Here is a 16,551-nt window from a genome sequence, read left to right on the forward strand (position 1 = left end):
TTTGAAGAGTTTTAAGATGGTGGATCGACGGTTGAAAACAATTTCGTATGTCAAATCATATTAATGAAATAAGGGATAATTACACGTACCTTCTCTAATGTCTATTGAAATGACACTAACATCCCCTCTAATTTTAAAACAAACACTAACTCCCCTTAAGTTTTCATCATATAGATTAATAGCTCCCTTCTATATTAACACCGTTAATTTTCCGTTAACATTTTTCGTTTTTTCGCTATAACCCATCGTCAATCAGGATCATTTGGAGAAAGTTTGTGTACAGTTTTAAGCATGCTAAAATTGGAATAATTACACAGTTTTCCATTATAAAAATTGTTCTCATAGAGATATTTCTTCGATTGGTTTTTGAATTGATCCTTTAGAGCACCACTCCATGGTTTCCCATGAGCATCATTATTGTCTTGTTCGTAGTTCTTAGGAAGTGATTCGTACAAGTAATGCAATATACACAATAACTTGTGCAAAATCTTTAAAACTTATTAGTAGTAATTCCTTTTACCTTCGAGTTCTTCGAAAGTTGTTGGAATATCGTTTCTGCCGAAAGCAGCTCCAATATCACCTAAAATACTCACCCAAAATAAACTACCCATTAAACTATAGTCATTATTAAGGTCATAATTGTTATTTAATAGAAATAAACTTGTTGAGGTTTCCAATTCCCTTGTTTTCTTTTCTTTCTACGTAATCATGCTAAGGTACATACATGCACCTAAGTTGTCACTATCCTTTATATCTAATCCTAGCAAACATGCTTACCCTAATTCCCAACCCCTAACCCTACTTTTTTGGCTCCAATTTATGCAGACCGTTAGATCATTGTAATTAGGGGAGGTTATCATATCAGCCGTTGATCAAATCTCACTCCTTGATCAAACCTCAGCCTCTTTCGCTCTCTTCACTTTCCAAGGCACCCTTCTCTCTCTTCACTTTCCAAGGCACCCCTATGTTCATCACCGGTCTCTCTCTCAAATTACCATCTCTTGCTCTTCCTCTATCTACACTCCCATTTCAATCTCATGCGGTGCTGCTGGATTGGAGAACACCATAACCAGTTCTGAACCACCACCTTGCGGTCAGTTCTCTCTCTCTCTCCACGATCTTGCAGCTACGGTGGTCTCCCATGTGTTGGTTTGTCGTGCATCTCTCCTACTGCATGTATTGTCACAACAAATAGATAACATCATTTTCTATTGCCACGGTGAGTTGTCTCTCCCTCTATCTCTCCATGATCGTGCTTCCCTCACCATGGCCAACCCAATTGGTTTCCGATTTCCTTATTTTTACTGATTCAATCATTTAATCATCTTTCTCTTTCTTCGATTTTGATTTGAGAATCAAATGGCGAGGTGACGACTTGATTTCTTTGAATGCAAAATCTGATGGATCAAAGACGGCGGCAAAATGGTGATTGTTTGATGGAGAAGCCCAATCGTCTACGTGGGTTACGAATATAGTGTTCATTGAGTTCTCAAAGGATTTACATGTAAGAAATTGTTTTTAACCCCCTTTTTAATTATGTGATTTAAGAACTTTGTTTGAATTTGAATTGATCCTAAATCCACATCTATGATGATGTTGTTCATGTAACTTTTTCTAAATTTGTTACTCCATTATATATTTGGTTAGAATGAATCGGTGTATTGGAGCTTTTAATGTGTTGTTTCTTGATTTTTGACTAACAATATAAATTTGTTTCAATACCTTTATGTTGTCATACAAATCAACAAACTTGATGACTCTGAATTTTGGAATGGATTTTCTTGATTTGGTAGACATGAAATTATTTTTGTGCTTTTTCTTGCTTTGTCAATTAAATCTTAAATTCCTCTTCTGTCAGGTAGTATATTTTCTTACTCAATGGTTCTATCAAATTAGATCCTAAATCAGAGCTTTCCTTTTGGAATAAATGGAGCTATAGAACCTTTTTTGATTGCAAATGCAGAACGAGATGCATCAACGAAGGAAAAATTAATATGGTTTTGCCTACCTAATAGACAGTAGACATGTATTATCCAGACATTTGACATAGTAGGAATGTTTGCAATTTTCAAATGGTGGGTAGCATTCACATGAAGCCTTGGGTTGGATTTCCATCATTTGTTGCAATTGGAGGTATTCTTTATCGTATTTGTACTCTAAAAACTAAGAAGTATAACATATTTTTTTTATGTATGGTGACTAATTATTATTTAATTTAATGTTAGATATTGAAGATGAACAAGAAGTCTTGGCTTGAGAATGTATAGGCATGAGGATAACTAATCTTCTCATAATTATGCATTGCAGGTGCCTTTTGTGTTCAAAACTAAAGCGATCATTGCACTTTATAAATATACTTAGATGTTATTCTCAACTTCCAAGTGCAGGTGCACATTTAAGTCTGTTTTAATCTTTTGTCCAAGTAATTAAAGACAGTGAACTAACGAAAAGAAAGAAATTGGCTAATTTAGGCTGTAAGTACTTTTTGGTTCATTTTGAAGAAGAAAAAGTTTGTTTATCAATTTCTAAGGAAACTATATTTTTGGAATAAGTATCATGAAAATGAACCGTAAGTATTGACCACTGCATTTAAGAATTAGACATAATGCTTCCTGTCTACAAAATTTATGGCTTTTGAATAATGCTCTTAAGAATCAAAATGAATGATTATTTTTATTTGTTATCCATATTATTTTTCGTAATATCTTGATTAAGGCTCATATAGTCCAATTAAAGTAAACCGTACTTATGGAAGTGAACTTGGTACATCATTGATAGGAAGCATTTTGACTGTTTTGGCAGAATCATGCCTGTGAATTTGTAACCTTTCTCATTTTGACATGTGTGTGCAATACGACTGTCGGGCCTAATCCAAAAGATGAATATATACAGGATAATGTTTTTCTATAAATTCAATTCTATCATATTAACTTACTGACATTTTGCAAGTTCAATTATAGTAACTAAATTAGTCTCCAAGGTATTGTATTTTACTACTTTTCTATTGCTATATGCAGTAAACTATAGATATTACGAGTACATTTTCAATTGTCAATTTGTTGTTTTAATAAACTATTTGCATTCATTTTCAACGATGTATTGCCCTTTGCAGGTAGGAAATATAGTTATTTTATTTCTTTCTTATTTAAATAGTCTGTATGAATGATGACTATAAAATATTGCAAAATCAATTAACATTTAGGGCCATGTGTGACTGCAAGGACTTCATATGGAACTACAAATTAGTAAACTCAACATAGCTAACAAACAAGTGTATATAGTTTTAAACTTTTACTAGATATGCTTATTTCTACCTCAATTTCTATAGTCTTTTTAAAGCTATCTTACTATGATATGATTTTTTGCAAGTAAAACTATATTGATGTTCAAATATAGTAATAGCTCTACTACTTTTTGGATAGGCAATATAGGGGTAGATAATGGATATATCTCTCCGCTTCAGTTTGTTTTTTTCATTGCTGCTATGGTGATTCTTCTTCCCCCTTGGTTTGTCTTCTGATGCGAAAATAAATTCAGCTAGAAATTCGTTTTTATTTTATTTTATGAAATGCACTTTTGTTCAGTTCAATGGTCTAATGAGTTTGCAACTTGGTTTGGGTTAGCTACTTGATTTGGTAAGGGACACACATATAGTCTTTAGAACTACTTAGAAGGCAACTCTTTCTACGCAGGCAATCTCATTTTTTATGTGTATTTACATGTGCGCATTAGGTTGCCTTGCTCTGGTGTCTGTGTTCAGATTAAATTGGCGCAGAAATACAGGACCACACATAAGCTAACAACGTTGTGTAAAGTTGCTGGAACACTTTGTTTATGCTTTGAAGTCTACAAACATTTTTTGGTATGTTTAAATATGAAACTGGCAGATTTTTTATTGAAACATTACCTGCAAGTTGATATATATACCTGTTGTAAAAGCATTAATACCTCTCAACTATATATGTTTTTGAATGTTGGCAGGTGATTTTTAATTATGTTTTTGAATGTTGGCAGGTGATTTTTAATTTTTTTGAATGTTTTTGAAAGTTTTATTGCCATATGAAGACGACAATTGCATCAATACTACATCAAATGTGGTATATAAAGAAGTTTTCCTCAATTTGTGATTTTTTTCAATCCTGAATTGAAATTGGCGTTGCTGCTTGGCTAATATGCTCATTGGCATAGATGCAAGTAAGTGGTGCGCTGATATTCATCATAATTTAAGCTATCCTTAATGGTGCTTGACCGTAAATGATAATTAAAGTTGTTACCTTATTTTTGCAGGGTAATGCAAAATGTAAGTGTTGTTATTAGCAATACATACACCATTTTAAACCACTAATGAACAATACTAGCTGCTCAAGCCTTCTGCCGATCTAAAGGACATGAGTTCAGTAGGTATGTTCAATTCTATTATGCAGGTTTCAGTCTCTAACATGTTACTATTAAGTTATATTTGTTAATATAAACACTCATACCTCTAAAATTGTCTGCATTTTTTATTCATGGCAGGTTAATTGGAAGACAACTCTGCATGTTGTTTAGCCGTTATCGGTGTAGGACCTATCCGTCAATGGATCTTTTGAGAAGCTGTTTTATTACATTGTTAATGCATTATTGAAGTATGCTCCAATTAAGACTGTTGATGACTAATATTGCTGAGCCCATCTTCAATTAAGACTTTTTTTATGACTAATATCGTTACGGGACCTATTCGACAATATGTCTTTTGATTATATGTTTTATGACATTGTTGATACATTATTATATGCTCCAATAGTGATTGCGTATGTATACTATTGCTAAGGGCATTGTTAACGTATTCATAGCCATTCGCCGTTTATAAGAGATTAAATTTAACTCATTCATAGTGCTTTATCAAATAATTTATGTTTATTATATAGATTATTGTGTTATGTTTTTAACTATATATGACCCGTGCGGCAGCACGGGTAGACGATCTAGTAATTAGAATTCCTAGGTTGTCAAGGTTATCACTATGTAATTATACTATGAATGATGTGCATATGCCAAGGTGTCACAATTTATACTAATTATTTTTTGTAACAAACTTAGGATAATTAAAGCTCAAGTAAACAATCAGATGACCATTGTTGTGGTAGAGGAAATAGTGGAGGATATTAAAGTTTTATCTTGGAGGTGGCTTTTGAGTAGGACGCAACTCCCGGTTTGTCTCTTTTATGAGTGGAGTTGGGACCCTATATCATGCCTTAGTAGGGAAGGTAGAAGGTAGGTGTGATGCTTGTATGAGCTTGTATCTTTGCTGTGCGGTGTGAGGTGGTTGTGGGGGTTCCTTGCTGGACTGTTTTAAGCCTTTATCCTGCTGGTTTTTGGGTGTTTTACTGCTTCGCTTAGCCAGACAGCAGCTGTTTGGTGGGGGAACTTCGGTTATGAGGCTAAGGTATGCTTGTCAGTCTCAAGTATATGGTAGCATCATGATCCGAGGGACCTGTTTGGCCTGTTGTTTTCTCTTCTGGTGTTGGTGCAGCTGCGTGTTTGTGGGTTCTGCTGCATCCGTGGCCTTCCTTTTTGGGTCCGATTGGGTAGTTCTTTGTTTTCGGTTGGTTTTTAAGGGGTTTTTGTTCGAGCCGGCGTTTTAGCGGCAACCGATTTCCCCTTGTATTTGTTTTTTTTCCACCCAAGCTTATTAGTGCGCCTTGCACGGGCTTGTTGGTTAATAATATTTGGCCGATTCAAAAAAAAAAATCAGATGACCATTGTTAGTGGTTTAATTCACCGGTGTGTATGACGGCTTATAGGAAATTGTTTAGTCAATAGACATAATCAATAAATACGTAAAGGAAAAATAAATAGGGCAAATTGTAAAAGTCGGGGTTTGCAATCAATTGAAATTAGATCATATCATGAACATCCATGTACATAAAAAGCATAATTAACAAGTTATTCAAACAATGAAAATATAAAAAGGGTGATTGTGTTCAGGTAGACCAATGTATACATAGTTCTGTTTTATCTTGGTTTTCGGGTGTCAAACATTGATTACGTTTGAACCTTTTAAACCGGTGATATCTTATTTTTTCTTGGGAAGGGAAAAAGTAAGCAAAACCCTTGAGAATCGAGGTCCGGGAGTTGTTTTCGCTACGGGAAGGTGTTAGGCACCCATAACGACTATAGTAACCTATAGGAACCGTCTTTAATTTCTACGCGCGCGCTTTATTTTTAAATGCTATTTTGAAAGTATTATTTAAACCTAAGAGTTACTAAATGAAGAATTGGAGGGAGAAGAATGTTTTTTTGGATTTTTATTTTAGCTGAATTGAAGGAATTTTGTTCCTTGCCTACGTACCCGTTTAAGGGATCAAATCCACCGTAGTTCTCTCTCAAAAATGTTTTTGTTTTTGTTGGTTGATTTTAAGTTTGAAAATAGGATTTTGAAGAATAGAAAGAGGCCTCAAGGGCACGAGATTAGGAAATAGTGAGGTTGAATTAGTGAATTGCAAAATATGGTCAAAGTAGGATTAGAGTTCATTGAAGTTTGATTAAGAAAAAGGAAAAGAAAATACAATGGGATGTTGGATCCCAAGGTTTATTTGGAAAAGATTTGAGTGAAGTTGTTCATATTTGTTTGGAAAATTGGTTTTTTCTAAGTATAAGTCCTAGGCATTCATCTAAACATACAATCCTAAACATACATCTAAACATGCATATTCTAACTATATAGTGATGTGTGTGCATGTGTCGGTGCTTGTGTCGGTGTACATCATTAGAGTCCATTGTCCTTTACATCATACCCTAGATACATTCTATGGCCTCTTTGCCAAGAAATTAAAATTGCATAAGGGAAAATATTACAAGAATTCCTAAATCTTTACATTCTAATTTTGCATGAATTTGAAACTTAAAGTGCAAGAAATGAAACTATAATGGAAGAATGAAGTATGCTTGTGAAGATGTATGAAACATGAAACAAAGAGATTAGCAATACAAGATATAGTATGGAAAATAAAGCAAGTAGAAATTCCACAACAAAATGGGCAAAATTTAACAAAAAAAGTCACAAAGACTTAGCCAAAAAGATAGCAAAAATATGTCTAGAATATGCTATAAAGTGTACATAAGCCTAAACCTATAATTCTCATGTTACTTGCAATTTTCAAAAAAAGTTTCATTCCGACCCTAACAAGAGAATTACAAGGTAACACCAAGTTTCACAAATTATAACATGTCCTAGGCTTATTTCTCACTTATTTTCCACGAACAACTATTACCATGACTTGTAAGACGAGTAACTAACAACGATACATTCACAAACAGTAAAACATCAAAGATAGAGGCAGGTTCGTCACAAATCCTCATACCAAAATTCAATATTATACATCAAGATTTAAAGTCAAGAGTCATTGCAAGATTTCACAAAAGTTACCACAAAACATCACATATAAGCAAGAAACTATCATACTATTTTTCATCAATGTTTGATGGGTAAAAATCGTTGCAAAACTCCATGAAAATATCAAGAAGCATGCGAGAAATTGTTTGGAATTTTTTCACAAAGTTTTAACATGAATGGGGGGTGCAGGCAGCGGTACTGGGTGTAAACAGCAACAGAATACATAAGGAAACAAAATAGAACCAGCAATTGGGCTTAAGATTGGAGGCTGGGTTAACCCAACAGGTCATGGGTCGGTCCAACCCATGGGTATGGGTCTGATACATATGCAAAGGATGCTAAGAAAGCCATTCACGTTAAAACACTTTTCCTTTCTAAAAAAAATTCGACTCCCTTCTCTCTGCAAACATGAGAACGACGCCCCCAACCTTTCTTCTCCGGCGAGTTAAAACACTCCGGCATGGCGGTTTCCGGCCAAAAATGGCGGCGCCACCGTGCCGGAGAACAAAACAACTCCGTTTCAAAATCTTTTTCTCTTTCTACACATCTCTTTCATTCCTCTTTTCAAATCTAAACTCAAAACGTTCAAAAATCCAAACACACCGACCTAGATCTATCAAATAAATTTTCGAAAATTCTGGAAAAAGCATGAACAAGAAACGAGAGCGATTGTTACCTCGGTGGATTTATTGAAATCAGGAGATTAATCTTCGGAAGACTTCGATTTTCCCTCGTTCTTGCTCACGTTCGAACTCTGGAATGATTCGTGATGCTGGACCGCTTTCCCTGTGATTCAGATTCAATCTTCTTGGACTCCTTGCTTCAGCTTCAACTCTGGATCCTTTCGTTTAATTTGCGATGATCTTCGATTTCGGCACCGTTACAATCCAAGCTTCGATTGATGTATCAAGACGTGTTTGGCAAATTCTGATGTGCGTTGCGAGAAAACGAACTGCTGTTGTGTTTGTTTCTTTTTCTTGCAGGTGTACGAATCTGTTGTGGAATTAGACGGCTGATTTGTGGTGGTTTACGGCAGTTTGTAGTTTATTACGGCGGAGATGTGGTGGTTCGTTTTTGGAGGTTGGAAGTGGTTGTGGTGGTTTTAGTGGTGGAAAGTGATGAATATTGGTGGAGTGGTGGAGGTTTTGTGGTGAAAAGTTTGTTAGGGTGGTGAAGTGGTGGAGGATGGGTTAGTTATGGTGGTTGAGGTGGTGGTGAAAAGTTTGTTAGGGTGGTGAAGTGGTGGAGGATGAGTTAGTTATGGTGGTTGAGGTGGTGGTGAAAGTTAGTTAGGAATTGGTTGTGGTGGTGAGAAAAATCAGCACGTGAGGAAAAGAAAAGAGGGAAGAAAATGAAAGAGTTTTTTTATTTTTTGTGGAATTTTTGTGGAAAAATGATTGGTAATTGAAAATTGACCAAGTGTTTGACTTATATAGGTGATGAAAGGGATGCTTGGACCAATGAAACAATGCCATGTGGCACTTGACTTGTAACAAACCTTGACTTTGACTCTAACAAACTTAAAAAGGGATTAAAATGCAAATAACAAAAGTACAAGGACCAAAATGAAAATTAAAACTAAAATTGAAATGAAAACGTAAATTGAAAATTAACGTAAAGCGAGATGATTAAAAACAACAAAGCAGATTAAAACGAATCAGAAATATTATGTGAAATGACCAAAACGCCCCTAGGGACTAAAATGACTCGAAACGACTCAAATGCAATTTTAAAATGATTTTTTAACAAGGGATTAAAGCAAGAGTTTATACAAGCGAATTAAAAGACTCAGAGACAATTTTTAAAATTTAAACAGGGTTTTGACACGTGAAAAGACTAAAATGCCCCTAGGGGCAAAATTGACTCGAAATGACTTTAAATGCAATTTTTGAAATGGATTCTGACATAGAATTGAAACGAAGACTTATTCACACTATTTGAAAAGACTCAAACAAATTTTTTAAAAGACTGAAAGAAATTTTATCACATGAAATGACTAAAATGCCCCTAGAGGCTAAACTGACTAAAAAATGACTCAACTGATGTTTTCTGAAATGAAATTTGACATGAGGTTGAAACAAGGACCTATACAAACCAATTTAAAAGACCCAAACAATTTTCAAAGATTAAAATGAGTTGAATGCAGGAAATGACTAAAATACCCTTTTTCATGAATTTTGCAAATAAAATTGAAATAAAATGCAGAGAAAGATGCAATTGATCAGAGACAGTTCAAATGACTTATAATGCAAGAAAAGAAGAATTGAGTTAGTATTTTTAGGTCCAAAATTAGGGTATAACAAGTTCAAGCAATTATATAGACGTTCCTCTACATGATTGTACCCTAAGAGTTTAGCTCCTCGTGTTATTCTAAACATAAACAAAAGTATATGAGAATAAATACATGAATTATGATCGTCGTTGGTCGACTCCTTGTCTTCTGGATGCCTATAATGATTGGAAACTTTCCTAAACCACGTTTTCACCTTTTTATTGTCGTCAAAGCGTGTTTTTGAGTGAGGCAATACCTTTGTATTAATAGGAGTGCAACACCATAAAATTCAAAAACAGTTTCTACGCAACATGTATAAGCTTTTATGTGATCCGTAATAGACAATGGTTGGTCACTTCACATTTCATTCTTCATGTGCGATGAGTGACTTGTAGAACACGCCACACAATGGATAGTAGTTGTGCACTTCTATTTCTCTTTTTTTCTACGCGATACATGACTCATAGCACACATCGCATATTGTCCTCATATCACTTAAATGTATGTGATAACTATATCCCAACAAATTACTTTGACATTCTTGTAAAGGGTATCGCATGACCATAGAGTGGTTTGGTCTGGGTGAACTTGACATGTTTCAAGATTTTCTTCATCTTTTATTTCCTTATCTAATCCATTGATTTCTTTACAAAAACTAAACTAAAACACATGTAAACTTTCTAAAAAGACCTAAAACTAACTCCTAATTGTTGCTAAAAACACTATATAACAGGCAATCATTACGGTTTGACTAGTAGAACAGTTGTCACGCGAGTCAAGTGCGACAATAAAATGAACAAATTCACCCTTGTTTTATGGTGTGTTATTTTTATGTTAAGAATTGTGTTTATAAAAATAATCAAATATAACTTTCATATATTTGGTATACTTTAGAAATATTAAAGTTGAATTCATTTGTAAAGTATGTTTGTTTTAAGAGGAATATTATTGTTTGAAATTGAGGACAAAACCAAGTCATTCATTGAACATAAGTCGGACCATCACAAAAACGAGCTCAGTCCAAACATGTGCAACCTCACGTGCCAGTGTTGCAAATACCAACCTTATTTGCTATAAAACCAATCTAGAGATAGATTCTCAAACTTATTCGACACAATCTTAATTTCTCATACGCCGCTCTACGTTCTCATCACAAAAACCATTGTCGTTTGGTTTTCCCCCTTGCATAATATTTCATTAAACACCAAGCTCTTATTGCACATCAATCTATTTAACCATACCTTGTTAAGATCATAACATTCAATGCTTTTACTGACGACTCGTTGAGGGCCAAGATCACGCCTTTTCTCCATTTTGTCGTTGTTCGTAATATGTTCCCAATGTGGGGTAATGTTTATCTAATGCTTTTTTACATTTAAGTATAGTTTTTAAGGTCATTGGTTCATGACATGTTTCAACTTTTTAGAAACCAATCAAATCAAGTTAATGAAATTTTATTATTTTAAATTAGTTTTTGGAGTCAAAGGTATAATCCAATCGACAAAGAGCCTTACCTTTAGATCCTAAATCCACAGTACATTATATGAGTTAAAAACTGAACATCGTCTCAATTGTTTAAAGACACGAAGAACTTCATTTAAAATAAAGAATCACACAAAATGTATCGTTGTGTAATTTTTTATAGGGTTAATATGTGTTTACCCCCCTGTAATTTGGGCGAGTTCCGGTTTTCCCCCCTGTAAAAAATTTTGTTAAAATTCAGACCCTGTAATTTGAAGATTCCATCGAAAACCCCCCTGGTCGAATCTGGCACACGCCAGGTGTTGATGTGGCGTGCCACGTCACCTTTTTATGATGACGTGGCACGTTGACTGTATAATTATTTTAATTTTTTATATTGTACACGTGGCATTTTTTTATTTTTTTAAAAAAATGTTTTAACGAAAAAAATTCTTAACAAATAAAAAAAAATGAAAAAAATTCTGAAAAAATTAATAAAAATGAAAACAAAAATCTGGAAAATTTTTAAAATAAAAAATAAAATCTGGAAAAATTAAAAAAATGAAAACATTCGGGAAAAAATGAAAAGAAACAACCAGTCCCAAAGAGCTGATTAATCTTTTTTCAAAAATTTCAAAATTGATCATTTTCAAAATTTTCAAGATTAATCATATTTATAAAAATCATGTCCGAATAACAGGATACAATGTATATTGATTGACACCGGTATATAAATCATGTTATACGGTTGAAAGACAAGTACTTTCCAAAAAAAAAAAGAATTTTTTTCATTTTTCCGGTATTGAAAAAAATCTGGAAATATGAATTTTTCGAAATTTATTAATTTTTTCCCGAATGTTTTCATTTTTTTTAATTTTTCCAGATTTTATTTTTTATTTTTAAAATTTTCCAGATTTATGTTTTCATTTTTATTAATTTTTTTATTTTTTCAGAATTTTTTTCATTTTTTTTTTAAAAAATTTCAAAAAATTTTAATTTTAATTTTTAATTTAAAATAATATTTTTTTAATAAAAAAATAAAAAATGCCACGTGTACAATATAAAAAAATAAAAAATAAAACAATTATACAGTCAGCGTGCCACATCATCATAAAAAGGTGACGTGGCACGCCACATCAGCACCTGGCGTGTGCCAGATTCGATCAGGGGGGTTTTCGACGGAATCTTCAAATTACAGGGTCTGAATTTTAACAAAATTTTTTACAGGGGGAAAACCGGAACTCGCCCAAATTACAGGGGGGTAAACACATATTAACCCTTTTTTATAAGCATTAATTAATATTTTTTAAATAATTTATTTATTTTTTATCTCAAAGGACATGTATTTTTTTTAATACAAAGGATTTAAACAACATTCAACTTCGTAGCTTACATGAAGATGAAGAAATCATGGGGAGGTCGATTCCGTTTAATCGGATCTTTGATTCTCTTTGATTAACAAACAAAATCAAAACAAAATCGAAGAGTTACAATTTTGTTATAGTAAGGTTGATTTTTTGAGGAACGAGAGATCGTGGTTGGTTTTTTTTTGTTGGGGAACACTAGAGGCTCATGGAGGAAAACTGAAAATTGAAGTATGAGTTTATGCGAGATAACAAATTTTTTTGCCACATCATCGATCTATGTGCTCTTGTGCCATTCATTGCTTTTGGATTAAAAGAACACTATTGTCTCGAAGTGAAATGTTAGGAACAGTCTCTTTCTAATACTTTCTCTAACATCCACTGTTTTATTGGACAAAACTCTTGTGGGTCTCACCATATTATGTGGGATCTATTTACACATTGTGGGATCCACATTAGTTCCATTCAATATAAAAATGTGTGTTAGAGAGATTGTTAGAAAAATATTTTTACAACACACCTTTTGTTTGGAATTGAGAACAATCCCAAACCACTCATTAATATAAAAGTCAGCCCATTACAAAAACGAGCCCCATTCAGATACACATGATTTACACGTGAGTATTACTATGACTAACCTTATTTGACATAAAACAAATTCAGAGATAGACTACCTGTACAAAAACACACATAACCATAGATATCCAAGACAAACCTAACTACTACATGTCACTCCTCATTCTCATCACAAATACCACCGCCGTTGGATTTTCCCCTTGTCAAACCTTTCATTAAACATCAAAATGCAGTTGTGATATCAATTCCATTTATCTACGGGTTACTAAGCTCAACACTTTGATGCTCCAATCGACGATTTTTTGAAGGGTAAGACGCCGTCTCGTCTCAATTTTCCCTGATGTTGATAACCTAACCTAACCTAAACGATTTAGGTAATGTTTCTCTAATCCTTCTTTTCATCCAATCGTCATTTATAATATCATTGATTCATGATATGTTTCAACTTTTCGTTGCATAATCAAATCAAATAAATCTAATCAAATTTTATCATTTCAAACATTTTTTTTAGGTCAAAATTATAATCTAATCAGTGTTGAGCCTCGATGTTAGATCCCAGATCCACAATACACCATATCATGCGAATTAAAATAAATAAATATATTCTTTTTACCATTTATATATATATATATTTAAAATTATTATTTTTTTTATCCAGAATGCAATATTTTTTTTAATTGATCATTTATTTTAGGATATGAAATTAGAAGTTTAGAACAACATAATTTTGCAAACAGGAAAAAATACCTTGAAATATTCTAGATAAAACCGATTTTACGAGCGTAGCCTTCAAATTTCCCTTTGTAGCGGTGCATCAAACGCAAATCATCTTCGTAAATTCCCAAAATCTCAAAACCCAAAACAGTCATTTCGTTCAAATACCACACGTATCACCCTCACGTGTACACTTCACAACTCCCCAACCCTCAAAACACTTCCACTTCTCCTCACAAAGAAAACACAAGCTAGCTCGAAAGCACGCGGATCGCTGACGTGGCACAAAAATATTTCATTATCCCGCGCAAACCCGTGCTTCAATTTTCATTTTCCCTCTTTATCCTTCTCAATACAAAAACCCACTCACGCTCTTTCATTTCTCACATTTTCATCTTCACTCTCAAAAACCCTTTATCTTCTTCTTCTCTCTAACCGTTTTCTCTCTCTCTTCGAAGTTCAATCACCGTTTCACCATGCCGAAAGCTGTTTCCGATGCTAAACCTGCTGATAACCGGTGAGATTCTTCTTCCGACTTCGAGATTCGTGATTCTCATCGGTTAATTTGTTAGATCTGAATTTTTTGTTAACGTTTTTGATTTTTTGTTTGTTAGGTTGAAGCGCAAGGGCGCTGGTACTGGAACTAAGCAATCGAAGAAAGCGAAGGATCCTAACAAGCCTAAGAGGCCTCCAAGTGCTTTCTTCGTTTTCATGTAAGATTCGGTGCTAAAAGTTGTTCGAATCGGTGCTAATTGTTCACGAATTTGTTGCAGTGAAGTTTCATTTAATTCTGACGAGTTTCGTTTTTTTTTTCCTTTTCGTTTATTGAGTTTTGGTGAAGTTCGAAACGTTACGAATGTGTTCCGTTGAAGTTTGATTTGATTCTAATGATTTTTGTTTTGCGTTTTTTAGGTCTGAGTTCAGAGAGAGGTTTAAGAAGGAGAATCCAAGCAACAAGTCCGTTGCTGTGGTGAGATTTCTGACACGATCTAGTTTTTATCGTTGAATTTGATTTTTATGAAATTTTGAATGTTATTGAGTTTTCTAACGTGATTTTTGAATTAGGTTGGGAAAGCTGGTGGAAAGGAATGGAAAGCTCTGTCTGATGCTGTGAGGATTTCGCTTCTGTTTAACTGAAGAAAAATAATCTAAATCTTAATTAGCGTTTTGGTTTTAAAATCGTTTTTGTGATTTATGTGTATTTTAGGATAAGGCTCCATTCAATGCTAAGGCTGATAAGTTGAAGGAGGAGTATGAGAAGACAATGCGTGCTTACAATATGGGAATTGTAATTACTTTTATAACTTTTCTGTTGCTTTGATTTTTTCACTGTTCTGATTTTACTCGGATTTTTTTTTGTTGCTGATTTGAACTAATTTTGGTGTATTAGACTGAGAAGAATGCTTCTGAGGAAGAAGGATCTGAGAAGTCCAAGTCTGAAGTGAATGATGATGATGAGGATGGTGATGATGTAAGATTTTTCTCATCGTTTGTATTATTCTATAATTTTTTAGGTTTTTATATATTGAAATTTGATTTCATTATTTTATGTTTTCAGGAGGAGGATGAGGAGTAAAGTTGGTGGTGCTGAAGGAAGAAGCGTAGGAGTAACTGCAATAGAATAATTTTCATTATTATAGGTTGGAATGTAATTGGGAAACTTTTTAGATCAAAAGCTGTTTTGTGATGAACAAACAGTTGTTAGGTTTATATTAGCGCATGGTTTAAGTGTAGATTCAGCTTCATGATCTGTACTTAAATCCCACCTTTATTATTAATACAGACTCAGTTTGTTATGGTACATTCTGTTGATTATCTTCTACCAATTGAATGCTGTTATTCACGTGAAGTTATTTTGTATGTTGCATCGTGCTTGTTTCAAACTACATAACCGATTTTTTTTTGTGGCTTAAGTGAAAAGGATATCCCTAATATACAAACACGCAGTTACTTGAAAGTAGCAGATATTTTTTTTCATTATATTTAATATTAATATACAAGCTTTGGATACCATTCCAATAATTTATTTATTTATTTATTTTTTTGTATTTTTTTACAAGGACAAGTTATCTTGAACAAAAAAGAGAAATTGGAGTTGATTCACTGGAATGTAAATGAGAGTCTATATACAGCATCAGCTACATTACATGTTTATAAAAATAGGTAGGTAACTCGTGCAACTAAAAAAGTAAACGGGATTAGTGAAATCTGAAACGCTAATCAGTCAAGATTGTTGATAAATGTTGATTGACTGTACTTGGATAGGGGTCGAGGAAGGAAGGAGGGCCTTGTTGAACAAATTAGTACTTGATGCCTAGAAGTGAATAATAGTTTCATGGACAAAACTTGGGTAACATACTTATATGCTGTTGGTGTTGTTTGTCAGTTAACATGTACTTTGTGAGCATAATAAACTTTGAGATACATGTTTGGATTTGAATTGAGTAGATTATGGGTGTTTATGTTCACAAAAAGTACTGTACATTTTAAGAAGAATAATATCAGCAACATATAAAGAAGTACATTAAGTTTGTACGATTTAATTCAGCTATATGAACGGTAGTTTCTTTGCTACAATATAGTACCAATTGCTTTGTACAAGTGATACACAAGTTAGGAATTACACATAGCAGAGGCACTACAAATTCACAAGTGGTTTGAGGCTAATATTTAAGTTTCTTCTCCAAAGTTGGGTCTTGCAAGTGTAGATTGCTCCTTAGATCTCAGCATAAATGTGTAAGCATCCTAAGAGGCTTGAAGGATTATTCAAAGATTAAGTCTGCCATGAT

At 33.6% G+C, this 16,551-nt stretch overlaps 1 protein-coding gene and 1 long non-coding RNA gene across 3 annotated transcripts; both read left to right on the forward strand.

Annotated features, from left to right (window-relative positions):
- Positions 1-925: 925 nt before the first annotated feature.
- LOC146920314 (uncharacterized) lies at positions 926-4,867 on the forward strand. Of its 2 annotated transcripts, none has more exons than XR_015011738.1 (7): positions 926-1,504; positions 1,859-2,133; positions 2,226-2,387; positions 3,733-3,862; positions 4,015-4,194; positions 4,288-4,401; positions 4,516-4,867. It is a non-coding gene; the product is annotated as an uncharacterized LOC146920314 (long non-coding RNA). The 2 variants fall into 2 exon arrangements; XR_015011737.1 differs by having other exon boundaries at positions 2,308-2,387.
- A 9,280-nt stretch (positions 4,868-14,147) lies between these two features.
- On the forward strand, positions 14,148-15,563 carry LOC146920315 (HMG1/2-like protein). Its single transcript, XM_085713713.1, has 7 exons — positions 14,148-14,279; positions 14,377-14,475; positions 14,675-14,732; positions 14,828-14,872; positions 14,970-15,050; positions 15,153-15,233; positions 15,321-15,563. The coding sequence occupies exons 1-7, from the start codon at positions 14,239-14,241 to the stop codon at positions 15,336-15,338; spliced, it is 423 nt and encodes a 140-aa protein (XP_085569839.1). The 5' UTR covers positions 14,148-14,238; the 3' UTR covers positions 15,339-15,563.
- Positions 15,564-16,551: the final 988 nt, after the last annotated feature.

This window comes from Medicago sativa, chromosome 5, assembly GCF_051527215.1.
Source record: "Medicago sativa cultivar Bolivia chromosome 5, Bolivia_mono, whole genome shotgun sequence".
Taxonomy (NCBI): domain Eukaryota; kingdom Viridiplantae; phylum Streptophyta; class Magnoliopsida; order Fabales; family Fabaceae; genus Medicago; species Medicago sativa.

Bases quoted from the DNA above. Each gene is read 5' to 3' on its own strand.
- LOC146920315 (XM_085713713.1), top strand. From the start codon at position 14,239: ATGCCGAAAGCTGTTTCCGATGCTAAACCTGCTGATAACCG. The intron at 14,733-14,827 runs GTGAGATTTCTG...TTTTTGAATTAG, and splicing joins GCAACAAGTCCGTTGCTGTG to GTTGGGAAAGCTGGTGGAAA. The intron at 14,873-14,969 runs GTGAGGATTTCG...TGTGTATTTTAG, and splicing joins GGAAAGCTCTGTCTGATGCT to GATAAGGCTCCATTCAATGC.